We start from the raw sequence: 27,078 nt of genomic DNA on the forward strand, positions 1-27,078 counted from the left end.
CCATGCTCATCCTGTGTCTGAAGCAGGGCACACATGGATGGACACCTTTAAGGTGATGTTTAAGGATGGCATTTAAGCCAGGTACGGTGGCTCATGCCATTTCAGCACTCTGGGAGGCTGAACTGGGAGGATCATGTGAGGCCAGGAGTTTGAGACCAGCCTGGGAAACATAGTAAGACCTCCTATCTAAAAAAAAAAAAAAAAATGAGCCAGATGTGGTGGTGCATGCCTGTAGTCTCTGCTGCTCAGGAGACTCAGGATGCAGGGCCACTTGAGTCCAGGAGTTCCAGGTTACAGTGACAATAAGCTATCAGCTACCATCACATCAGTACACTCCACCCTGGGTGCCAGAGGGAGACCCTGTCTCTGAAAAAAAAACCAAAAAAAATCCTCTGTTGTCTAGGTTGGAGTGTAGTGTCGTGATCACAGTTCACTGCAGCCTTGAGCTCCAAGGTCCAAACAATCCTCTTACCTCAGCCTCCTGAGTAGCTGGAGCTACAGGCACACACCACCATGCTTGGCTAATTTTTAAATTTTTGGTAGAGACAGGGTCTCCTCATGTTGCCCACGCTGGTCTCAAACTCCTGGATTCAATCAATTCTCCTGCCTTGGCCTCCTAAAGACTGGAATTACAGGCGTGAGCCACCACACCCAGCCTCAAGGATGGCAGTTTTTAAAAAAATTAAGGATTAGCCAGGTGCAGTGGCTCATGTGTAATCCCAGCACTCTGGGAGGCCTAGGAAGGTGGATACCTCTGGGACTACTGTGAGTGAGGCCTCTTCTAACTAGGGCACAGAACTCCCACTCTCCCTATCATTAAGAGGTGCATTTCCAAATACATTGTGCACTGTTACTTTAATAATTATTTATCAAAGGCTGTAATACGAGTTGTGTTGTTTTGGTCAACTCTATGCTGCAATGATAAAACAAGCTTTCTAACCAAGTTAATGCTTCTTAAGGTAGAAGGGAAAAACATTTCACAATATTCACATTTCTAATGCAGAGATATACATTAAGGAAATAAAAGACTGCAGATATTAAAAAAAAAAATACTACATGAGGGCCAAGCACTGTGGCCCACGCCTGTAATCCCAGCACTTTGGGAGGCCGAGACAGGTGGATCACCTGAGCTCAGGAGTTCGAGATCAGCCTGAGCAACACGGTGAAACCCCATCTCTACTAAAAACACAAAAATGAGCCAGGCATGGTGGTGCACGCATATAGTACCAGCTACTTGGAGGGCTGAGGCAGGAGTATCTCTTGAAGCTGGGAGGTGGAGGTTACAGTGAGCTGAGTTCGTTACACTGCACTCCAGCCTGGGTGACAGAGCAAGACCCTGCCTCAAAAAAAAAAAAAACAACTACAGTAGGACAAAATTCTGAGCTGTGAAATGAAAATATAATTTAAAGGAGAAATGGGAAAGTAACATTTCCAGTGGCTAACAAACAATTTTTTTTTCTTTAAGACAAAGTCTCACTCACTCTGTTGCCCAGGCTAGAGTGCAGTGGCTCGATTTCAGCTCACTGCAACCTCTGCCTCCCGGGTTCAAGTGAGTCTCCTGCCTCAGCCTGCCAAGTAGCTGGGAATACAAATGTGTACCACCATGCCCAGCTAATTTTTGTGTTTTCAGTAGAGACAGGGTTTTGCTATGTTGGCCAGGCTGGTCTCGAACTCCTGACTTAAGTGATCCGCCCTCCTCAGCCTCCCAAAGTGCTGGGATTACAGGTGTGAGCCACCATGCCTGGCCAAAAGCAAATTTTTAATAGAGTGGTAAATGCATACTAAATTGTGATTTATAATTCTATTGGATACATAAGATACTTTTACATCTTTTTTTTTTTTTTTTTTTTTTGAGACAGAGTCTCGCTCTGTCGCCCAGGCTGGAGTGCAGTGGTGCAATTTCGGCTCAGTGCAAGCTCCGCCTCCTGGGTTGACACCATTCTCCTGCCTCGGCCTCCCGAGTAGCTGGGACTACAGGTGCCCACCACGACGCTCGGCTAATTTTTGTATTTTTAGTAGAGACGGGGTTTCACCTTGTTAGCCAGGATGGTCTCAATCTCCTGACCCAGTGATCTGCCTGCCTCGGCCTCCCAAAATGCTGGGATTACAGGCTGAGCCTCTGCACCCAGCCTTTTTTTTTTTTTTTTTTTTGAGACGGAGTCTTGCTCTGTCTCCTAGGCTGGAGTGCAGTGGCACAATTTCAGCTCACTGCTACCTCTGCCTCCCAGGTCAAGCAATTATCCTGCCTCAGCCTCCCGAGTAGCCAGGATTACAGGCGCCCGCTGCCATGCCTGGCTAATTTTTCTATTTTTAGTAAAGACGGGGTTTCACTATGTTGGCCAGGCTGGTCTTGAACTCCTGACCTGGTGATCCACCTGCCTCGGCCTCCCAAAGTGCTGGGATTACAGGCGTGAGCCACCACACCCAGCCTCACTTTTACGTCTTTCATACCTATAAACTTATAAAGAAAAATTCCAACTTTGACAGAGTACATTGCTTTTCAAAATTCTCTCGGGAACACGGAAGTAAAATGTTTCAAGACCAGTGGCCGAGAATAACCTCACTGCTGCACCAGCTCCCATCACAGTCCCAGGTTCACACAATCACCTATGGGACCCTCCTGAGGTGCACAGCCCTGCCATATGCAGCCTGAGTGAACAGCTCTTTCCTGGGGCACAAAAGGCCCTCAGCCGTGGTCACTGCAGCATTCTGCAGTCAGCGACACGTCTGTCCCTCCACTACATTTCAGGTATACAGGGGGAGGCTGGCTAATTTCCCACCATCCTATCCTGAGGTCTTAGTATGCAGTAAGGGGGGCTCCATCAGTGTGAAGGGAGACAATTCAAAGTAGTGGAAATATGTCCAACCTTCCTTCTTAGCATTCCGTACTTAAAGTTTTTAAATGTCGGCCGGGTGCGGTGGCTCACGCCTGTGGTCCCAGCACTTTGGGAGGCTGAGGCGGGCGGATCACGAGGTCAGGAGATCGAGACCATCCTGGCAAACACGATGAAGCCCCGTCTCTACTAAAAATACAACAACAACAACAACAAATAGCCGGGCGTGGTGGCAGGCACCTGTAGTCCCAGCTACTGTGGAGGCTGAGGCAGGAAAATGGTGTGAACCTGGGAGGCAGAGCTTACAGTGAGCCGAGATTGGGCCACTGCACTCCAGCCTGGGCGACAGAGCGAGACTCGGTCTCAAAAAAAAAAAAAAAAAAAGTTTTTAAATGTCTTAGAGCCTTGAAGAAGGAACAGAGGTTTTCTCTGGGCCGGGATGGTACAATGCTACCAGAAAAACCCCATCCTCACCCCGCCCTTCTGAGGTGGCTCACAGGCAAGGAGCCAGGATGTGTGACACTCTGTCTTGACCAACCAGAGATTCTTTCTCATCTCCTAACAAGTTATTTCAGAGATACACAACGACCTGTATGTATTCTGGGAATAGGCTCTGCCATTTTCTTCCCTTAACGACAGGATCCAAAATAAATCTCCAAGGCTCCTTTGGACTCTGAGCTATCATGTCTCTTGTGTGAATCCAAGTGATGAAATCTACGAATTTCACTATAAAACTCAAGTTCTTAGAGATCAGAACATAATGTTTTTTTTTTTTTTTTTTTGAGATGGAGTCTTACTCTATCGCCCAGGCTGGAGTGCAATGGCATGATCTCGGCTCACTGCAACCTCTGCCTCCTGGGTTTAAGCAATTCTTCTGCCCCAGCCTCCCGAGTACCTAAGATTACAGGCTCACACCAACACACCTGGCTAATTTTTCGGTACAGACGGGGTTTCACCATGTTGGTCAGGCTGGTCTCGAACTCCTGACCTCAGGTGATTCGCCCGCCTCGGCCTCCCAAAGTGCTGGGATTATAGGCATCAGCCACCACGCCCGGCCAAAACATAAGGTTTTTAAAAATTAAAGAAATGTGAAAACACCCCAAGACTCCTCAGCTTTCTCCAGAAACAGATGAACATACCCTCAACTGATCAAGCTTCTCTCGGATCTGAATGAACCCCAAGTGTAACTTGCCACCGAAGTGGTCTGCCAGGCGACGGTCATTGTCATGGAGACCAAGGTAGGCTGAACAGACCTCGCAGACACGCAGCTTTTGCTGCTGAAAACTGGATGCAGGCATGGAATTTCTGTATTCTTCCTGGAGAAGGAAAATGGAGAAATAAAAGTGAGGTATATAGAACTGCCACCACAAATTCAATCTCCAAAATGAAAATATTTGATAAGATGACAGAGGTGACTTTTAAACAAATATTAAAAAAACACAAACAAAACTTCAGATATTTATAACCAACTCAATTTTCACTGTATATTTAAGAAACGTGGCCAGGCACGGTCCCAGCACTTTGTGAGGCCAGGGTGGGCGGATCATGTGGTCAAGAGATCAAGACCAGGCCGGGCGCGGTGGCTCACGCCTGTAATCCCAGCACTTTGGGAGGCTGAGGCTGGCGGATCACCTGAGGTCCGGAGTTCGAGATCAGCCTGACCAACATGGAGAAACCCCATCACTATTAAAAATACAAAATTAGCTGGGTGTGGTGGCGCATGCCTGTAATCCCAGCTATTCTGGAGGCTGAGGCAGGAGAATGGCTTGAACTCGGGAGGCGGAGGTTGCTGTTAAGCTGAGATCGCACAGGCAACAAGAGCAAAACCCCGTCTCAAAAAAAAAAAAAAAAGAGAGAGATCAAGACCATCCTGGCCAACTTTGTGAAACCCTGTCTCTACTAAAAATACAAAAATCAGCTGGGTGTGGTGGCACATGCCTGTAGTCCCAGCTACTCAGGAGGCTGAGGCAGGAGAATCACTTGAACCTGGGAAGCGGAGGTTGCAGTGAGCCAAAACCGTGCCACTGCACTCCAGCCTGGCAACACAGCGAGACTCCATCTTAAAAAAACAAGGCACTAACAGGCTGGGCTCAGTGGCTCACACCTGTAATCCCAGCATTCCGAGAGGCCAAGGCAGACAGATCACTTGAGGCTAGGAGTTCAAGACGAGCCTGGCAACATAGCAAAACCCTGTCTCTACTAAAAATACAAAAATTGGCCGGGCGCAGTGGCTCACGCCTGTAATCCCAGCACTTTGGGAGGCTGAGGCGGGCGAATCATGAGGTCAGGAGCTCACGACCATCCTGGCTAACACGGTGAAACCCCGTCTCTACTAAAAAAACAGAAAAAATTAGCTGGGCGTGGTGGCGGGCGCCTGTAGTCCCAGCTACTCAGGAGGCTGAGGCAGGAGAATGGCGTGAACCCGGGAGGCGGAGCTTGCAGTGAGCCAAGATCATGCCACTGGGCGAAAGAGCGAGACTCCATCTCAAAAAAAAAAAAAAAAAAAAAAAAAGCCAGATGGTGGCAGGCATCTGTAATTCCAGCTACTGGAGAGGCTGAGGCACGAATTGTTTAAGCCCAGGAGGTGGAGGTTGCAGTGAGCTGAGATCACACCACTGCATTCCAACCTGGAGGACAGAGGAAAACTCCAAAAAGGAAAAAAAAAAAATTGTATTCCAGGCCTGGTGTAGTGACTCACACCTATAATCTCAGCACTTTAGGAGAGTGAAGCAGGAAGATCACTTGGCCCCAGGAGATTGAGATCACCCTGAGCAACACAGCAAGACTCGGTCTCTAAAAATAAGAAAATAATTAGCCCCATGTGGTGGCACGCGCCTATAGTCCCACCTACTCAAGAGACTGATTCGAGAGGACTGCTTGAGCCCAGGAGGTCGAAGGGGCAGTGAGCTGTGATTGCGCCACTGTACTTCAGCCTGGGTGACCCTGGCTGACAGCAGGACCCTCTAATATTAAAAAAATAGGCTGGGCACAGTGGCTAACACCTGCAATCCCAGCACTTTGGGAGGCCAAGGCAGGTGGATCACAAGGTCAGGAGTCCGAGATGGTGAAACCCCGTCTCTATTAAAAATACAAAAAAATCAGCCGGGCATGGTGGCTGGCACCTGTAATCCCAGCTACTCGGGAGGCTGAGTCTGAGAATTACTTGAACCCGGGAGTCAGAGGATGCAGTGAGCCGAGATCGCGCCACAGCAATCCAGCCTGGGCGACAGAGCGAGACTCTGTCTGAGAAAAAAAAAAAAAAAAAGTAGACAAGGAACTAGCAAGAACTTGAATTTCCATTATAGTATGCTACATAACTTAAAAAAAAAAAAAAACTTAAGCAAAAACAATATTGTGGTACACAAATATTCATAACATTACTCTGTCCCCTTCTATAGTTTTGAAACCTTAAATGCCACCTTCTAACATCTTTCAAAATAAACGCTGATTATGTTGAATAAAAAAAGTCAGTCCCAAAAGGTTACCTACTGTATGATTCCATTTACATAACTTTTTTTTTTTTTTTTTTTTTTGAGACGGAGTCTCGCTCTGTCGCCCAGGCTGGAGTGCAGTGGCACGATCTCAGCTCACTACAAGCTCTGCCTCCCGGGTCCACACCATTCACCTGCCTCAGCCTCCTGAGTAGCTGGGACTACAAGCGCACGCCGCCACGCCTGGCCAATTTTTTGTATTTTTAGTAGAGACGGAGTATCACCATGTTAGCCAGGATGGTCTCGATCTCCTGACCTCGTGATCCACCCGCCTCGGCCTCCCAAAGTGATGGGATTACAGGCGTGAGCCACCGCACCCGGCTTTTTTTTTTTTTTTTTTTTTTTGTGAGAGAGTCTTGCTCTGTCACCCAGATTGGAGTGCAATGGCACGATCTCTGTTCGCTGCAACCTCCGCCTCCTGGGTTCAAGCGATTCTCCTACTACAGCCTCCCAAGTAGCTGGGATTACAGGTGCCCGCCACCACACCTGGCTAATTTATTTTTAGTAGAAATGGGGTTTCACCAAGTTGGCCAGGCTGGTCTCGAACTCCTGACCTCAGGTGATGCACCTACCTTGGCCTCCCAAAGTGCTGGGATTACAGGCATGAGCAACCGTGCCCGGCCATATTTTTAATTTCTTTGTAAAGATGGGGTATCCCTATGTTGCCCAGGCTGGTCTCAAACTCCTGGACTCAAGCAATCCTCCTGCCTCAACCTTCCAAAGTGTTGAGATTACAGGCATGAGCCACCACACCCACCCTCCGTAAGCTTTTACGCTGGGCAGAAGGCAGCAAAAGGGGAGTCAGCATATCACATGGCAAAAGAAGGAGTGAGACAGAGAGAAGGACCTAGGCTCCTTTAAACAATCAGCTCTGAGGTGAACTCACTATCCCAGGGAGGGCACCAAGCCATTGATGAGTGAACCACCCCCATGACCCAAACACCTCCCACTAGACCCCACCTCCAACACTGGAGGTCACATTTCAACATGAGATTTGGACGTGCCACACATCCAAACTGTATCAAGTGTTATTTTTTATCTTTTATACTGTATTTTTACTGTACCTTTTCTATGTTTACATACACAAATATTTAGGGGCCCACTGTGTTGCAACTGCCTATAGTATTCAGCACAGTAACATGCTGTACAGGTGTGGAGCCTAGGAGCAATGGGCTCCACCATACAGCCCACATGACTATACCACCCAGGTTTGTTAAGCACACTCTATAATGTTCTCACAATGATGAACCACGGAACGCACTTCTCAGAATATTTAATCTTTGTCATTAAGAAAGATATGACTGTACTAATATCAGAAATGAAAGACAGGACATCATTACGGATCCACCCACTTTAAAGGAATAATATAAACAACTCTTAAAAACAACAACTCCATGCCCACAAAAGCGATAAACTAGATGAAATGGACCAATCCCTTCAAAGACAGCCAGGAGCAGTGGCTCACGCCTGTAATCCCAGCATTGTGGGAGGCTGAGGCAGGTGGATCACTTGAGGTCAGGAGTTTGAGACCAGCCTGACCGACATGGTGAAACCCCGTCTTCTCTACTAAAAATACAAAAATTAGCTGGGCATGGTGGCAGGCACCTGTAATCTCAGCTGCTCAGGAGGCTGAGGAAGGATAATCACTTGAACCCAGGAGTTGGAGGTTGCAGCGAGCCATTGCACCACCGCACTCCAGCCTGGGCAACAGAGAGAGACTCCGTGTAAAAAAAAATTATAATAATGTTGAAAGACACAATCTGCCAAAACTCACACACAAAAAAACAGATGATCTGAATGGATCTGTATACTAATAACCTTCCAAAACAGAAAGCATCAGGTCCAGATGGGTTTACTGGTGAATTCTACCAAAGCATTAGGGAGCAAATCATGCCAATTCGCTACAATCGCTTTCAGAAAATAGAAGCAGAGAGAGTATTTTCTAACTCCTTCTGTGGGGACATTACCATAATACCAAAACCAGATAAAGGTATTACAAGAGGCCAGGCATCATGGTGACTCATGACTCTAATCCCAGCACTTTGGGAAGCAGAGCTGGGCAGATCGCTTGAGCCAAGGATTTCAAGACCAGCCTTGACAACATGGCAAAACCCAGTCACTCCAAAAAATACAAAAAATTAGCTGGGCTTGGTGGCATGTGCCTTCAGTCCTAGCTGTTTGAAAGGCTGAGGTGGGAGGATCAAATGAGCCCAGGAGATCAAGCCTTCAGTGAGCCAAGATCGCGCCACTGCACTCCAGCCTGGGTGAGAAAGTGAGACTGTCTCAGGGCGGGGGGCGGGGGGCGGGGTGGAGGCGGGGAGGGCTGGGCGCGGTGGCTCACACCTGTAATCCCAGCACTTTGGGAGGCCAAGGCAGGCGGATCATGAGGTCAGGAGATAGAGGCCATCCTGGCTAACACGGTTAAATCGCATCTCTACTAAAAACACAAAAAATTAGCCAGGTATGGTGGCACACGCCTATAGTCTCAGCTACTCGGGAGGCTGAGGCAGGAGAATCGCTTGAGCCCAGGAGGCGGAGGTTGCAGTGAGCCGAGATCACGCCACTGCACTCCAGCCTGGGCGAATGAATGAGACTCCATGTCAAAAAAACACAAAAACAAAAACCAAAAAACAAATGACCAATTACACCAGCACCCGCAAGAATGAAATATTTAGGTAGAAATCTAACAAAACATGCATAAGATCTTCACTATGAGAAAAATTACAAGACTCATAAAAGGTATCAAATGGCCTGGCGAAGTGGCTCACGCCTGTGATCCCAGCACTTTGGGAGGCCAAGGCAGACGGATCACCTGAGGTCAGAAGTTTGAGACGAGCTTGGCCAACATGGTGAAACCCCATCCCTACTAGAAATGAAAAAAAAAAAAAAATTAGCCATGGGCCGAGCATGGTGGCTCACTCCTGTAATCCCAGCAGTTTGGGAAACCGAGGCGGGTGGACCACGAGGTCAGATTCAGACCATCCTGGCTAACACAGTGAAACCCCATCTCTACTGAAAGTACAAAAAAATTAGCCGGGCGTGGTGGTGGGCGCCTGTAGTCTCAGCTACTCTGGAGGCTGAGGCAGGAGAATGGTGTGAACCCAGGAAGCGGAGCTTGCAGCGAGCTGAGATCGCGCCACTGCACTCCAGCCTGGGGGACAGAGCGAGACTCCATCTCAAAAAAAAAAAAAAGAGAGAAAATTATAAGGAAGAGAAAATAAAATACATTTATAGTACTGTGCTGTACTGATCAATTCTGTATGTTTACACTGCTCATTTACAAGATGAATTGTCCGTCTGAAATGGTAGCAACTGCAGCTGCAGACCTCAATCTAATGTATATATCAAGCAACTCAACTTTTTCTTGTAGTATCATGGCTGTTCTTGCCTTCTTGGGAGCATTTTCAGCATCACTAGTGGCATATGGATCCTATGGCATTACTCAAAGTTTATGGTATTGCACTAAACACGATGAAAAACGCCTAGGAACCCTGTGAGTTCACTTTTTACTGCAGTAGGAATGTACTGGAGAGGTGAACTGCTCCTTCGGAGATGATGAGTGTCACGTGGTGTTTCAAGGGGATACTCACGACCCTTGAGCTCCACACAATGGCAACAGCAAGTGGCATGAATTATTACAGTAGTACAGCACCTATTACAGTTATTCTTAGGCAGCCCTGATCTAATACTGCACCTCTGCACTATGTTTGTTAACATCTCTCGACGGCTAATGGTGTCATGTATGGTCTGTAAGCGTTTGCATGTAGCCTCTTCTTTTTTAGAGACAGGGTCTTGCTATGTTATCCAGGCTGGACTCCAAAACTCCTAGGATTAAGGGATCCTCTCATCTCAGCCTCCCGAACAGCTGAGACTAAAGCCAAGAGTCACCATAGCTGGCCATATGCTTCAGTTTTGACACGTTACCTTTTCATAATAGACTTGTGTATATTTTATGGCAGTAAATAAAAGACTAGTATCCTCATATATTTTATGTATTCATCACATACCTAACATTTTCTACAGACTTTGGGTGATAATGACAAGTCAATGTAGTCCCACTGACTGTGGGCAGATGCTAGGAATGGAGGAGGCTGTCTGAGGAGGGGGTACATGGAGAATCTCTGTACTTTCCTCTCAATTTAGCTATGAAGCTAAAACTGCTTGCAAAAACAACGTTTATAAATTTTTTTTTTGAGACAGAGTCTCGCTCTGTCGCCCAGGCTGGAGTGCAGTGGCGCAATCTCAGCTCACTGCAAGCTCCGCCTTCCGGGTTCACGCCATTCTCCTTCCTCAGCCTCCGGAGCAGCTGGGACTACAGGCGCCTGGCGCCATGCCCGGCTAATTTTTTTGTATTTTTAGTAGGGACGCGGATTCGCTGTGTTAGCCAGGATGGTCTTATCTCCTGACCTCGCGATCCGCCCGCCTCGGCCTCCCAAAGTGCTGGGATGACAGGCGTGAGCCACTGTACTGGGCCCAAAATGTATAAATTTTTTTTAAAATGGGAGCAAGCATGGGCTCAATTAATTCCAACGGTCAACGCTGCCAAATTACTAAGATTTCTCTTGCCCTAAGGCACTTCTCTCACCAACCTCAGCTTCTTTTTTCTTCGCACGAACTTTTTCCACTTCCATAAGAATCTTCTGGGATTCATCCACATTACCTTCAGCCCCTAGCTGTTCGGCTTTAGCAAGGAGTTTTCCTATTTCTTCATTTAACTCATGTACTTTTTCTGCCTGTGAGGAGAAAGAATGAGGTAAGCAGACATCTGAAAATGAAAGTGAATGCAAAGGCAACAAGGGTTTCTCCTGCCCCATTTCCAGTCTGTTCTACTGAAAATAAGTGGAAGAGCTAAAGATTCACACTTAACAATGAAGGCATCCTTACTGCCAGCATTGAGACTGTAACCATAAACGAGTACTATGTTCCAATGAAACCAGTGGCACCTTTGTCACTTCCAACATGCTTCCAAGGATCATCACAGATTGGTCATTGTCTAGGCTGTCTCTCTTTATGATTTTCTTCTGGGTATGGGTAATAAAATGCCTAGGTTTAAATGTACAGATTTAAGCTGTAAGCAAAATACCTAATTACTAGGATTTACCTTCTGAAACAAAATAGCACCTTTGGTCAAACTAGCAATTGCGTAAATCCTAAGAAATGCTTTTACAACACTGAAAAGAAAAAACGAGGAGAGACTTAGTTCCACTGAAGAGAAAAACAGAAGAGTGATGTAAATGGCACTCAGTCTAATTACATAAAAATCTACCTCCTTTTCATTCTATGATATGGATGTACCACAGTTTGACCATTTCCTTACCAATTCTTTCCAGTTTTATGTGGAGATATTAACGTTTAAAACAACATGCAGAGGCTGGGCATGCTGGCTCACACCTGTAATCCCAGCACTTCGGGAGGACAAGGCGGGAGGATCGCTTAAGCCCAAGAGTTCCAGACCAGCTTGGGCAACAGACTCCATCTTTATTTAAAAAAAAAAAAAGATGGCTGGGCGCAGTGGCTCATGCCTGTAATCCCAGCACTTTGGGAAAACGAGGCGGGCAGATCACGAGGTCAAGAGATCGAGACCATCCTGGCTAACACGGTGAAACCCCGTCTCTACTAAAAATACAAAAAATTAGCTGGGTGTGGTGGCGGGCGCCTGTAGTCCCAGCTATTCGGGATGCTAAGGCAGGAGAATGGCGTAAACCCAGGAGGCGGAGCTTGCAGTGAGTCGAGATCACACCACTGCCCTCCAGCCTGGGCGACAGAGCAAGACTCTGTCTCTTAAAAAAAAAAAAAAAAACCGACAATAATTTTTTTTTCTTTTGAGGCAGGGTCTCACTCTGTTATCCAGGCTGAAGCAAAGTAGCATGATCGCAGCTCATTGAAGCCTCAATCTCCCCAAGCTCAAGTGATCCTCCCACCTCAGCCTCCTGAGTAACTGGTATACACACGTGCACCACCAAGCCTGGCTAATATATGTATTTTTTGTAGAGATGGGGTTTCTTCATGTTGCTCAGGTCTAAAACTCCTGGGGGGCTCAAGCAGTCTGCCCCCACCTTGGTGTCCCAAAGTGCTGGCACTACAAGCATAAGCCACCAAACTCAGCAAAGAATATATTAAAATTAAAAAATAATGATAAACCATGTACAGAGGACGAAAATGGAGAGAATAAAAAGACAGAGGTAGCAGCTCCTGAGGGATGAGAATTCAATGACACATGAATGCTTCATCACAGCCCTCTATCCTTAACTGGAGTAAGGCAGAGAGTACTGTCCACACAATCAGTGCTGAGGGTCAGTTAATAGCTATTGACAAGGCCGGGCGCGGTGGCTCACGCCTGTAATCCCAGCACTTTGGGAGGCTGAGGCAGGCAGATCACGAGGTCAGGAGATCAAGACCATACCGGCTAACACGGTGAAACCCCGTCTCTACTAAAAATACAAAAAATTAGCCGGGCGTGGTGGCGGGCGTCTGCAGTCCCAGCTACTCGTAAGGCTGAGGCAGGAGAATGGCATGAACCCGGGAGGCGGAGCTTGCAGTGAGCTGAGATCGTGCCACTGCACTCCAGCCTGGGTGACAGAGGGAGACTCCATCTCAAAAAAAAAAGCTATTGACAAGCCAGTATTTTTAAGAACACACCAGACACCGAAGCCACCCAAGCATACCTTTGCAGAAACTTCCGCACTGATTTCCTCCTGTGTTTCTGCCAGCCGCTTCTTGGCGAGCTCAGTTCTCCGATCACATTCCGCAATAAAGGACTCCAAGTGATCCATTGCCTAGCACGGGAAAAGCAGAGCGCTATAATCAATGATGTGTAAAGCGTAAAGTCTTAGAACCCATTTGCTTGATAGGAAATACACTCCTAGGTTCGTTTCTTTAAAGCCTGTAGATTCAAGGGGAAGATCTTAAACTACACTACCACTAATACATTCATAATTGCATTAAATCAAGGGGATCTGTTAAACAGAATGATTGTTTGGAAGCATGGTCTTCTCATTTGATTTACTTATTTCCAAAATTTGTAAAAGGACCTCCAACCCTCAACAACATTACAAAGAAATTCTGAGGAAAATTAAAACACTTGGCAGCAATTCATAGAGTTCTCGGAGGGACAGAAAAGGCTGAGCCTAGACTCGTGCTGGAGGCCCTCTTCTGGGGAGTTGTGAGAGATGCATATGATGTACTCACTGGTCTTTGTGAGCCACGTAAATATTATTCCCTCATGTTCTGAGGGTAGGGTCCCCCCTTTCACCTCAAAAACAAAACAATAGAACAAATATTACTGAGAGCTATGAATACATTTCGTTATTGCCTACTATCTAAAGTAGCAGGAAAAACTGGTTGCTATTTACCCAAAGAGATAAAGGAAAAGAAGCTGTAGACGTCAAATTGCTTACTCTGAAAAGGGTGGTGGGAAACATTAAGAGAACTATCATATGCTAAGGTTAATTCACCATAACTAGGCAAAGGCTAACATAATTTCAGATAAAAACAGAGACAGGACCGGACGCAGTGGCTCACACCTGTAATCCCAGCACTCTGGGAGGCCAAGGTGGGCGGATCATGAGGTCAGGAGTTCAAGACCAGTCTGGCCAACATGGTCTCTAATAAAAATACAAAAATTAGCCGGACATGGTAGTGGGTGCCTGTAATCCCAGCTACTCAGGCGGCTGAGGCAGGAGAATCGCTTGAGCCTGGGAGGCAGAAGTTGTAGTGAACTGAGACCAGACCACCACACTCCAGCCTGGGCAACAGAGCAAGACTCCGTATCAAAAACAAAAACAGGCAGGGCCCAGTGGCTCACACCTGTAATCCCAGCACTTTGGAAGGCCGAGGCGGGAGGATCCATGAGGTCAGAGGTTCGAGACCAGCCTTCCCATTACGGTGAAGCCCCATCTCTACTAAAAACATAAAAATTAGCTGGGCGTGGTGGCGGGCACCTGTAGTCCCAGCTACTCAGGAGACTGAGGCAGAAGAATCGCTTGAACCTGGGAGGAAGAGGTTGCAGTGAGCCGAGATGGCACCACTGCACTCCAGCCTGGGCAACAGAGCAAGGTTCCATCTCAAAAAAAAAAAAAAATAGGGCATCACTTTTCCGACTGTCAGCCAGTGACCAGTAGTAAGAAACACTAACATTAAACCATGAGTCAGCTTGCTAATGTCAGCATCATGATAAACATAAATTTCTTTTGCAATGATGACAAGTTTAGATAGCACGATCTTTTACCAAAAACTAAATTTTAGGTGGAGATGAGAAGGCAGATGACAGGAAAACACTAAGGGGTGATAATCTAAGTCACCGCTCCTAAAACGGACAGGAGACAGTAGGTCAGCTGTAATAAACTGCTCCACAATGGATTACACAGACACTGGAGAAGATTGTGATCTTCTCTAGAAATCTTAAATATTTTTTTCAAAAACATGCATACTTGGGAGTAGGTCAAGATAGGGAAGAACCTCCAAGTCTCCTGGTGCCCAGTCTCCCAAGAAGCTGGAGAAAGCACAAGCAGCATCACTGATGAAGGCTGACTCCCAGATATCACTCCATAATTTTGGAATTCAAAAACTGCCTCTTGGCCAGGCGTGGTAGCTCACGCCTGTAATCCCAGCACTTTGGGAGGCCAAGGCAGGTGGATCACTTGAGGTCAGGAGTTCGAGACCAGCTTGACCAACATGGAGAAACCCCATCTCTACTAAAAATACAAAATTAGCCACGAGTGGTGGCGCATGCCTGTAATCCCAGCTACTTGGGAGGCTGAGGCAGGAGAATTGCTTGAACCTGGGAAGCAGAGGTTGCAGTGAACTGAGATCGCGCCATTGCACTCCAGCCTGGGCAACAAGAGCGAGACTCCCTCTCAAAAAAATACATAAAGTGCTTCTTGTTGGTCACCCAGATATTCTCTAGTAAACATTTCAGTATGTTCAAATCAAAGAATCAGGAAAACAAATGATCCGGCATTTGACTGCTTCTATGCACCTGTACACTGGACTTTCTGGAAAGGTGAAGAGCTGGCTGGAGCTCATCAGGATCCAAGTATTAAGGAGCTGACAAGGGTCACTGTGCCTTCTCTTCTGTGCTTACCTCAGACAACAGCCCCTAACAGACCAGTCTGAGATGCTCCAGGTTCACCCACACAGTGGCCCTGTACTGTCTGCTCAAGCGGAGCAATCAATCACCAACCTGAGACAGATTCAGGGATTCACTTGAGGGGTCAAATGGGAAATAGGCAGCTGACAACTCTCCCAGTACCTTAACCCATCAAAGCAATTACCTGCACCTTAAGCAGAATCCAAATTGGCTATGGACTCAGATGTCTGATAACCTAAAAACTAAATGGTGGCCGGGCGTGGTGGCTCACGCCTGTAATCCCAGCACTTTGGGAGGCTGAGGTGGGTGGATCACGGGGTCAGGAGATCGAGACCACCCTGGCTAACACAGTGAAACCCCGTCTCTACTAAAAATACAAAAAATTAGCCGGGCGTGGTGGCGGGCGCCTATAGTCCCAGCTACTCAGGAGGCTGAGGCAGGAGAATGGCATGAACCCGGGAGGTAGAGCTTGCAGTGAGCAGAGATTATGTGCCACTGCACTCCAGCCTGGGTGACAGGGCAAGACTCCGTCTCAAAAAAAAAAAAAGAACACTAAATGGTAGGCCCAGCACGGTGGCTCACGCCTGTAATCCCAACACTTTGGGAGTCTGAGACCAGCCTGGCCAGTATGGTGAAACCCCATCTCTACTAAAAATACAAAAAAATTAGCCGGGCGTGGTGGCGGGCACCACTGGTTGCTATTTACCCAAAGAGATAGAGGAAAAGAAACTCTAGACGTGTAATTGCTTACTCTGAAAAGGGTGGTGGGAAACACTAAGAGAACTATCACATGCTAAGGTTAATTCACCTTACGAGGTGAATCCCAGCTACAAGGGAGGCTGAGGCAGGAGAATCGCTTGAACCTGGGAGGCGGAGGTTGCAGTGAGCCAAGATCATGCCACTGCACTCCAGCCTGGGCGACAGAGCAAGACTGGCTCAAACAGAAAACAACAACTATAAATGGTAAACCTCGCAACAGAGAACAAGCCAACCAAGAGCTGCCAAGTTCTTTAAAAGGTGGCTTTCTGTTCTACTGCCCTCTCCCTTCAAAGTGTTTCTCAACTTTAGCCTGTTTCTTAAAAGAGCAGATCTAAATGATAAAAAAAAAAGACATTCGATTCCAAAAATTAAGTCCTAATCACAACCTACCACTTACTAGAAAGTCACCCAACCTCTCTCTATCTCTGAGTAGCGTTATGAAACATAAACCCTAAAAGCCCCTGAGCACAGACAGCACCAGCACAAAGACTTGTGTCCTAACAGTATGGCAAAACTGGGCAATATCAGCACACGTCACCTCCACTGAGGAGGCTGTCCCTCCACACATGGACTGCCTGGTGCTGTTACCAGCTCTCCCGGCCCAGCAGCACTGACACAGGCCGGTGGTCACTGAGCCTGAGAAAAGCCCATGATGTCAGTCAGAACTGTCACAGCAGACAGGTGCCCTTGTGCTGCGCTAGCCACGTGCGCTAAACACCTCCAAAGAGCCGCAGAAGGGCCGGGTGCGGTGGCTCACGCCTGTAATCCTAGCACTTTGGGAGGCTGAGGCGGGTGGATCACCTGAGGTCAGGAGTTTGAGATCAGCCTGACCAACATGGAGAAACCCCATCTCTACTAAAAATACAAAATTACCCAGGCGTGGTGGTGCATGCCTGTAATCCCAACTACTCAGGAGGCTGAGGCAGGAGAATCACTTGAACTCGGGAGGCGGACGTTGCGGTGAGCTGAGATCGTGCCATTGCACTCCAACCTGGGCAACAAGAGCGAAACTCCATCTCAAAAAAAAACAGCCGCAGAGGAGCTCGTCGGGTCTCCACTGCATGGACGATGAAAGTGAAGTACAGCTACCAAACCACTAAGTAAGCAACGGAGTCAGGATCCAAGGACCCTTGTGGTCTGGCTCCAAAGACCTGCACTTCATCCTCACAAATCTGAGGCAGCCATCGTCAGCCCAGTTTATAGATGAAAAAAAGAAGGTGAAATAACTTGCCCAGGGTCACACAGGGACTCTAACTCAAGACATTTGACCTAGAAAAATGTCACTCTTATACTGGACAACTGTAAGACAGGAAAACTACATACAATCAGAACTGGTCTCATGTGGTATATTAAAAACAGCTTTGAAATGAGCCCATATATGTTGTTTTGAAAACTTTTCAAAACATCACATGGCCAGACAACATGGGGGTAAAGGTTAATTACACTTTTGGTGAATTACAAAGACACATTCATTACATTTTCAACATGTGAACACTAAAGAAATATACCTTTTTTTTTTCCCCGAGAGGATCTTGCTCTGTCACCCAGGCTAGAATACAGTGGCACGATCACGGCTCACTTTAGCCTTGACCTCTCAGGTTCAAACCATCCTTCCACCTCAGCCTCCAAAGCAGGTAGGACTATAGGAACACGTCACTACACCCAGCTAACATTTCTGATTTTGTAGAGACTTTGCCCAGGCTGGTCTCGAATTCCTGGGCTCAAGCAATCTTCCGGCCTCTGCCTCCCACCAAAGTACTTGGATTACAGGCGTGAGCGCACACCTGGCCATCTGTAACTTTTTCAGAGCTTAATATGATTAATATTGCTGTTTGACAGTTTACAAGTTGAGAAACTTAGTTTATTTATAGACTGCCTTATAACAAATACAGCACACATCCTTTCCTAGGCAACTTCCAGATAAAACATATCAAGGTCTGGGTCTGTTGTGGTCAGGCTGAGGCTGACTCAGGCTGGAAGCAGCCAATGATGAGGACAGGGAGGGCATCTTCTCCCAGGTAAAACAACTGAGTACTGGGAGGATCCTGGGTAGAAATGTGCCAGGAGTTCCATCCATCAAGCTTAAGGTGATGGCCCAGGCAGAAAACAAAGGCCCACAATTGTTTTTTTTTGGAAGGGGACAGGGAGACACAGCGTCATCTTGTCACCCAGGCTGCAGTGTAGAGGCAACATCTGAGCTCACTGCAACCTCTGCCTCCCAGGCTCAAGCAATTCCCCTGCCTCAGCCTCCCAAGTACCTGGGATTGCAGGTGCACGCCACAACACCTGGCTAATTTTATTTCTGTATTTTTATTAGAGACAGGTTATCACCATGTTGGTCAGACTGGTCTCGAACTCCTGACCTCATGCAATCCGTCCGCCTCGGCCTCCCAAAGTGCTGATTACAGGCGTGAGCCACCGCACCCGGCAGAAATCTTTTTTCTTTTTTTCTTTATTTGAGACCGAGTCTCGCACTGTTTCCTGGACTGGAGTGCAGTGGCGCAATCTCGGCTCACCGCAATCTCTGCCTCCCGGGTTCAAGCGATTTTCCTGCCTCACCCTCCAAAGTAGCTGGGATTACAGGTGCCCACCATCACGCCTGGCTAATGTTTTCTATTTTTAGTAGAGATGGGGTTTCACTATCTTGGCCAGGAAGGTCTCCATATCCTGATCTTGTGATCTGCCCACCTCAGCCTCCCAAAGTGCTGGGATTACAGGAGTGAGCCACTGTGCCTGGCTTGAGTTGAAATCGTTACAGCTTTATATTTTGTGTCTTTGTTTTGTGTTCTCATGAGCAATTGTTTTTTTTTTGAAATGGAGTCTTGCTCTGTCGCCCAGGCTAGAGTGCAATGGCACGATCTCAGCTCACTGCAACCTCTGCCTCCTGGTTCAAGCTATTCTCCTGCCTCAGCTTCCTGAGTAGCTGGGATTACAGGTGCGCACTACCACACCCAGCTAATTTTTATGTTTTTAGTAGAGACAGTGTTTCACCATGTTGGTCAGGCTGGTATCCTGACCTCATGATCCACCCACCTCAGCCTCCCAAAGTGCTGGGATTACAGATGTGAGCCACTGAGCCCTGCCTATCATAAGCAATTTGAAATCATTAGACAGGTTTCACAAACATTAGTTTGAAGGGCAGAGTCTATCATATAGGTTCATTATAATTTATTCATTCATTTCTCTTCTTGGGCATTTTTCTTGGATCCAAATTTCAATCTCATAAACAATTTTGTCATAAGTATCATTTATTCATTCATTCATTTATCTGAGACAGACTCTTGTTCTGTTCTCCAGGCTGGAGCACAGTGGTGCAACCACAGCTCACTTCAGCCTTCATCTTCTGGGCGCAACTGATCCTCCAGCCTCAGCCCCTCGAGTAGCTGGGACTATAGTTGCAGGCCACTTTGTCTGAGTAATTTTTTTGGTATTTTCTATACAGACAGGGTTTGTCATCTTGCCCAGGCTAGTCTCCAACTGGGCTCATGCGACCCACCCACCCTAGTCTCCCAAAGCGCTAGGATTACAGGCATGGACCACTGCACCTGGCCCACAAACATCTTTACTATAACCATGTTTCCATGTATTTCCAATTACTTTCTTAGGATAGAGATTTCTAGAAATAAGTCACAAGGCAGAGATACTTTTAGGCCAGGCATGGTGGCTTGTGACTGTAATCCCAGAACTTCGAAGACTGAAGTAGGAGAATAGCTTGAGGCCAGGAGTTGGAGGCTACCGTGAGCTATGATCACGCCACTGCAATCCAGCCTGGGCAGAACAAGATCCTATCTCAATAGTTGTATTACATCTTTTTTTCCTCTTAAAGTAAGTTACGATAAACATCTTTTCTCTGCATTCATTTTCACATATCCTTAAGACACATTTCCAACAGTGGAATTCTGGAAAAAAATGTTTAAAACACCAACAGTAGGCCAGGTGCAATGGATCACGCCTGTAATCCCAGCACTTTGGGAGGGTGAGGCGGGCAGATCACGGTCAGGAGCTTGAGACCATCCTCGCTAACATGGTGAAACCCTGCCTACTGAAAATACAAAAAATTGGGCCGGGCGCAGTGGCTCACACCTGTAATCCCAGCACTTTGGGAGGCCGAGGCGAATGGATCACAAGGTCAGGAGTTTCAGACCACCCTGACCAGTATTGTAAAACCCCGTCTCTACTAAAAATACAAAAAATTAGCCGGGCATGGTGGCACGTGCCTGCAATCCCAGCTACTCGGGAGGCTGAGGTAGGAGAGTTGCTTGAACCTGGCAGGCGGAGGTTGCAGTGAGCCGAGATCATCGCGCCATTGCACTCCAGCCTGGGCGACAAAAGCAAAACTCCGTCTCAAAAAAAAAAAAAAAAAGAAAATACAGAAAATTGGCCAGGTGTGGTGACATGCACCTGTAGTCCCAGCTACTCAGGAGGCTGCGGTGGGAAAATTGCTTGAACCGGGAAGGCAGAGGTTGCAGTGAGCCGAGATCATGCCACTGTACTCCAGCCTGGACGACAGAGTGAGACACTGTCTCAAAAAAAACAAAACAAAAACATCGACAGTGTCTTGACAGATCACTCTCCCACAACACTGCTGCTCCACCACACCCAGCTAATTTTCTATTTTTTTTCTAGAAACATGTTCTTCAGGCAAAAACTCCTGGGCTCAAGTGATCCTTCACTTTTGGCCTCCGAAAGTGACAGGATTACAAGCAGAAGCCCCCTTGCCTGCCCGGCCCGGTTTACTGTTTTTTTTTTTGAGACGGGATTTCGCTCTTGTTGCCCAGGCTACAGTGCAATGGCACGATCTTGGCTCACTGCAACCTCTGCCTCCCGGGTTCAAGTGATTCTCCTGCCTCAGCCTCCCGAGTAGCTAGGATTATAGGTGCCCGCCACCACGCCCGGCTAATTTTCAATTTTTAATAGAGATGGGGGTTTCTCCATGATGGTCAGGCTGGTCTCGAACTCCCGACCTCAGGTGATCTGCCCGCCTCAGCCTCCCAAAGTGCTTGGGTAAGAGGTGTGAGCCACAGGGCCCGGCCCTGGTTTACTCTAATTCTTTGAGTGAGGAGGACCTTTTTCTTTTCCACATGTTTATAAACACTGGTTATCAAATAGTTGTTTTTTTGTTTTTTTTTTTTTTGAGACGGAGTCTCGCTCGGTTGTCCAGGCTGGAGTGCAGTGGCGCAATGTCGGCTCATTGAAACCTCCGCCTCCTGGGTTCAAGCGATTCTCCTGCCTCAGCCTCCCGAGTAGCTGGAACTACAGGTGCCCACCACCATGACCGGCTGATTTTTGTATTTTCGGTAGACACGGTGTTGTACTATTTGGCCAGGCTGGTGTTGAACTCCTGAACTCGTGATCTGCCCGCCTCGGCCTCCCGAAGTGCTGAGATTACAGGCATAAGCCACCTCGCCTGACCTAAATATTTTAATATGAGCCCCCTGTAAGGTCAAAAATGACTTTTAGGGAGTGGGAGATGTGGGTAGTTTTCAGGGAGTAACTCTTGTATATTGTACATTTTCACATAGGACAAAAAGGTCTCTGACCTGTTCTAGCTCTCTAACCCATTCTCTCAAGGCACATGCCACCACGCCTGGCTAACTCTGGCATTTTTTTGTAGAGACGGGGTTTCCCCATGTTGCCCAGGCTGGTCTCGAACTCCCGGGCTCAAGCAATCCTCCTGCCTCAGCCTCCCAAAGTGTTGAGATTACAGGCGTGAGCCACCACATGCGTGGCCAAGGCTACTATTTTAAATAGAATTTTTTTTTTTGAGACAGAGTTTCGCTCTGTCACCCAAGTAGAATAAAGTGCAATGGTGTGATCTCAGCACACTGCAAGCTTCACCAACCGGGTTCAAGCCATTCTCCTGCCTCAGTCTCCCGAGTAGTTGGGATTAGAGGACAGCACCACCATGCCTAATTTTTGTATTTTTAGAAGAGGCAGCGTTTCACCATGTTGGCCAGGCTAGTCTTCAACTCCCGACCTCAGGTGATCCACCCACCTCAGCCTCCCAAATTGCTGGAATTACAGCTGTAAGCCACTGCACACGGTCCAGGAATTTATTCTTTATTGAGAATTGCATTCCTGTATCAAATGAAACATCTCAGGTACCACCCAAATATACACACCTATTATGTAGACACAACAAATTTTTTAAATAGGCTGGGCGCCGTGGCTCATGCCTGTAATCTCAACACTCTGGGAGGCTAAGGCAGGTGCATCACCTGCAGTCAGGAGTTTGAGACCAGCCTGGCGAACATGACAAAACCCCGTCTCTAATAAAAATACAAAAATCAGCCAGGCGTAGCGACGTGCACCTGTAATCCCAGCTACTCAGGAGGCTGAGGCAGGAAAATCGCTTGAAACCAGGAGGCGGAGGTTGCAGTGGGCCGAGATCACACCACTGCACTACAGCCTGGGCAACAAGAGTGAGACTCTGTTTCAAAAAAAAAAAAAAAATTTTTTTAATAAATAAACAGAATTTACTTGAGGCCAGGTGCAGTGGCTCACGCCTATAATCACAACACTCTGGGAGGCCAAGGCAGGTGGATCACCTGAGGTCAGGAGTTTGAGACCAGCCTGACCAACATGGGGAAACCTCATCTCTACTAAAAATATAAAATTAGCTGGGCTTGGTGGCGGGTGCCTGTAATCACAGCTACTTGGGAGGCTGAGGCAGGAGAAGAGAAGGAGGTTGCAGTGAGCCGAGATCATGCCACTGTACTACAGCCTGGGCGACAAGAGCAAAACTACATCTCCAAAAAAAAAAAAAATTAGCCAGGCATGGTGGCAGGCACCTGTAATCCCAGCTACTCAGGAGGCTGAGGTAGGAGAATCGCTTGAGCCCAGGAGGTGGAGGTTACAGTGAGCTAAGATCATGCCACGGCACTCCAGCCGAGGCAACAACAGTGACACTCCGTCTCAAAAAAAAAAAGGAAGAATTTACTGTAAAACGTATTGACATCTTGTAATGCAAGGGGAGGGACCCTTTCCCTTGGGTTTTATATTTTTCACTGGCTCCCTCATCCCATGCTCAGTTCCTTCCTGGTCTTCACTCAAGAACCAGAATGGCATCAAACCCCTCTACTAACCTCTGGTCATACTAGCGATGGGTGATTAGGGATTAAAAAATAATTAAAATTGAGTGAGTTTAAATCATGTATTCTTACCAGGCACGGTGTAATCACACCTGTAAACCCAGCACTTTGGGAGAGTGAGGTGGGTGGATCACCTGAGGTCAAGAGTTCAAGATGAGCCTGGCCAACATGGCGAAACCACATCTCTACTAAAAATACAAAAATTAGCTGGGTGTGGTGGCGGGCACTTGTAATCTCAGCTACTTGGGAGGCTGAGGCAGGAGAATTGCTTAAACCCAAGAGGCGGAGGTTGCAATGAGCCAAGATTGCGCCACTGCATTCCAGCTTGGGCAACAGAGGGAGACTCTGTCTCAAAAAAACAGAAAAAAGAGTCTAAAAAGGCTCCACTGGGGGCAACAACGAAAAAAAGCTGAAAAATGCTACTCTAAATGAATTTACTGGCCAGGCACAGTGGCTCACACCTGAAATCCCAATACCAGTGAGAGGCCAAGGTGGCAGGATCACTTGAGGGCAGAAGTTTGAGACCAGCCTGGGCAACAGAGTAAAACCCTGTCTCAAAAAAAAAAAAAAAAAAAAAAAAAAAGGCCAGGTGTGGTGGCACACACCTATACCCGCAACTACTCAGGAATCCGAGGCAGGGCTATCACTGAGCCGAAGAGGTCAAGGTTACAGCAAGCCATCATCACGCCACTGCCCTCCAGCCTGGGTGACAGAACAAGACCCTGTCTCAAAAATAAATAGGACAGGCGCGGTGGCTCACAGCTGTAATCCCAGCACTTTGGGAGGCCGAGGCAGGCGGATCACAAGGTCAGGAGATCGAGACCAGCCTGGCCAACATGGTAAAACCCCATCTCTACCAAAAATACAAAAATGAGCTGGGCATGGTGGCGCATGCCTGTCATCCCAGCTACTTGGGAGGCTGAGGCAGGAGAATCACTTGAACCAGGGAGTCGGAGGTTGCGATGAGCCAAGATGGTGCCACTGCACTCTAGCCTGGTGACAGAGCAAGACTCTGTCTCAAAATAAATAAATAAATAAATAAATAAATAAATAAATAAAAATTAAAATAAATTCAATAAATAATTAGCCAGACATGGTCGTGTGCATCTGTAGTACTAGCTATTTAGGAGACTGTGGAAGAAGGATCACCTGAGCCCAGCAATTCACTTACAGTCAGCTATAATCATGCTGCTGCACTCCAGCCTGGGCAACAGAGTGAAACTCTGTATCAAAAAGAAAAAGAAGCTAGGCACGGTGGCTCAACCTGTAATCCCAGCACTTTGGGAGGCTGAGGCGGGCGGATCACCTGAGGTTGAGAGTTCGAGACCAGCCTGATCAACATGGAGAAACACCATCTCTACTAAAAATACAAAATCAGCCAGGCATGGCGGCTCATGCCTGTATTCCCAGCTCCTCAGGAGTCTGAGGCAGAATTGCTTGAACCTGGGAGGAGTAGGTTGCAGTGAGCCAAGATCACGCTACTGCTCTCCAGCCTGAGCAACAAGAGTGAAACTCCGTCTCAAAAAAAAAAAAAAAAAAAAAGAATTTACTAATGTAGATAAAATAACACAACTACTGAATACTAAAAAAACGCAAATTGAGATCAGAAAGAAATGCCATTTTACAACCACTAAACTGCAAAAATTAAATAGTCTGATAATACAAAGTGTTGGTGAGCGTGCAGACACTGCTATGGGACTTTACCAAATAGAAACAAGAAGACAACATTACAAAATTGTCTTGCGAGGATAAATATGGGTATCTCCTATAAACCAGCAATCCCTCTCCTAGGAATATACCCAAAATCAATCCTTATCCACGTGACAAGGAAGTTATGCAAAAATATTCATATTGTCTGCAATAGCAAAACTAGAATCAATCTAAATGTCTATGAATAAAGGAAAGATCGTTTGAGAATTATTCAAGCAGCAATGAAAACAATATGCAACAACCTGGGCAAACAGAAACATAATACTGAACCAAAAAAATCTAATTTTAAAGACTCTATGAAACCATTCAAAACTAAGCAAAAATAAACACTGTTTAAGGACTCATAAAAATGTAATTAAAATTTTTAAAAGCAACAAAATGAGATAACACATATTATCATTTAGGACACTGACAGGACGCTGGACACAAGATATAAACAGTAATGGCTGTATTCTAGTTCTCAGCTTGAGTGGCAGGATAACAAGCAACTACTTTATTATTTTGCTTCATAACTTACGTATGTTACATTTTTCTTGTTAGTTCAATATTGGGTTCTTCGCAGTAGGAATAAATCAACATTAAATAAAACTTACATCCAATTCAAAAAACAGGTCTCTTTCTTTACTTGCAATCTCATAATCTGCTCGGAGGGCCAAGTCGTGGATTTTGGTACATTCTCCTAAATCCATGCGCTGTGGGAAAGAAACAGAAAATGCAGACCTCAGTGCCTACCTACTGTAGAAAGCACACAACGGGACTTGGTGTTTCTGTCACCAACAGAAATGATCACTTTTGGAACACTGACACTGCAATAAGAAAATTAAGAAAGGAGATATGGCTGAGAAGCCTCATTTCACTTTTACCATCATGACTACGTGATACTTGAAACTGATGCATTTAATAGTGTAAAGTTTCTATTTTAGACCCAGAGATAATTGGACTGTAATCATCACAACTACATTAATTGGCTTTTGCCAGTTTTTAAGGAGTCTCACCTGTCACCCAGGCTGGAGTACAGTGGCGTGATCTCAGCTTACTGTAACCTCCGCCTCCCGGGTTCAGGCAATTCTCCTGCCTCATTCTCCCAAGTAGCTGGGATTACAGGCACGTGATACCACACCCAGCTAATTTTTTTGGGTTTTTTTGTATTTTCAGTAGGGACAGGGTTTCGCCACGTTGGCCAGGCTGGTCTTGAACCTCTGACCTCAAGCGATACACCCACCTTGGCCTCCCAAAGCGCTGGCATTACAGGTGTGAGCCACGGTGCCCGGCCCAGTTTTATTTATGCATCAGTCCAAGGATTCAGTAAATGGCAGCGTGTGGGGTGGCAGGGATAGGAAACGGCCAGGGCTGGGCGTGGTGGCTCACGCCTGTAATCCCAGCACTTTGGGAGGGTGAGGCAGGCGGATCACTTGAGGTCAGGAGTTCAAGGCCAGCCCGCCCAACATGATAAAACCCAGTCTCCACTAAAACTACAAAAATTAGCCAGGTGTGGTGGCAGGGCACCTGTAATCCCAGCTACCTGGGGAGCTGAGACACAAGAATCGCTTGAACCCAGGAGGTGGAGTTTGCAGTGAGCCAAGACTGTGCCACTGCACTCCAGCCTGGGTGATAAAGTGAGACTCTGTCTCAAAAAAGGGGAAAAAAAAAAAAGGAAAGGGCCAGAAAACAGTCTCACTGCAACAAATTTCTAGGCATTGTCTTGCAATCTTGACTACTTGAGATGCTCGATGCTTAAGATGCAGAGACAGAGGAAGAGGAAAGAGCGGACAGAAGTTAGATTTTGGCAATTACATCACAACCTAACACTTGGCTTTGTGTAGCTGATTGTGTATCAAAGGAAATAAAGGAGAACAGGCTGGTTCGTAGCCAAATACACGCTCTACACATTTTCTTAGCCTGGGAAATGACCCTGGACATCTAAGTGAGGACAGATAATTGTCCCACTCAGTTCCTCCATTTGACAAGCAAAACGTCCCATTACTAAAACAAAATGATTTATGTTGTCAGTAAGAACAGCATGATGTGCTATTATGTGTACCATATGCAGTACAATTAGATAAGTGTATGACTCTAATCTAAATCCTAAGTATAAGACTCTATGC

General features: G+C 46.8%; 1 protein-coding gene across 7 annotated transcripts in view; it reads right to left on the reverse strand.

Moving 5' to 3' along the window:
* Positions 1-27,078, reverse strand: part of LUC7L (LUC7 like) — a 40,277-nt gene that overhangs the window by 6,069 nt on the left and 7,130 nt on the right. For all 7 annotated transcript variants that reach the window (XM_003809396.6, XM_008961605.4, XM_008961607.5 and 4 more), the window contains 4 exons: positions 25,567-25,665; positions 12,991-13,101; positions 10,915-11,058; positions 3,974-4,150 (listed from right to left, as the gene is read on the reverse strand). In XM_003809396.6, the coding sequence (XP_003809444.1) occupies positions 3,974-4,150; positions 10,915-11,058; positions 12,991-13,101; positions 25,567-25,665 (531 nt within the window). The remainder of the gene's footprint in view (positions 1-3,973; positions 4,151-10,914; positions 11,059-12,990; positions 13,102-25,566; positions 25,666-27,078) is intronic.

Source organism: Pan paniscus, chromosome 18 (genome assembly GCF_029289425.2).
Source record: "Pan paniscus chromosome 18, NHGRI_mPanPan1-v2.0_pri, whole genome shotgun sequence".
Taxonomy (NCBI): domain Eukaryota; kingdom Metazoa; phylum Chordata; class Mammalia; order Primates; family Hominidae; genus Pan; species Pan paniscus.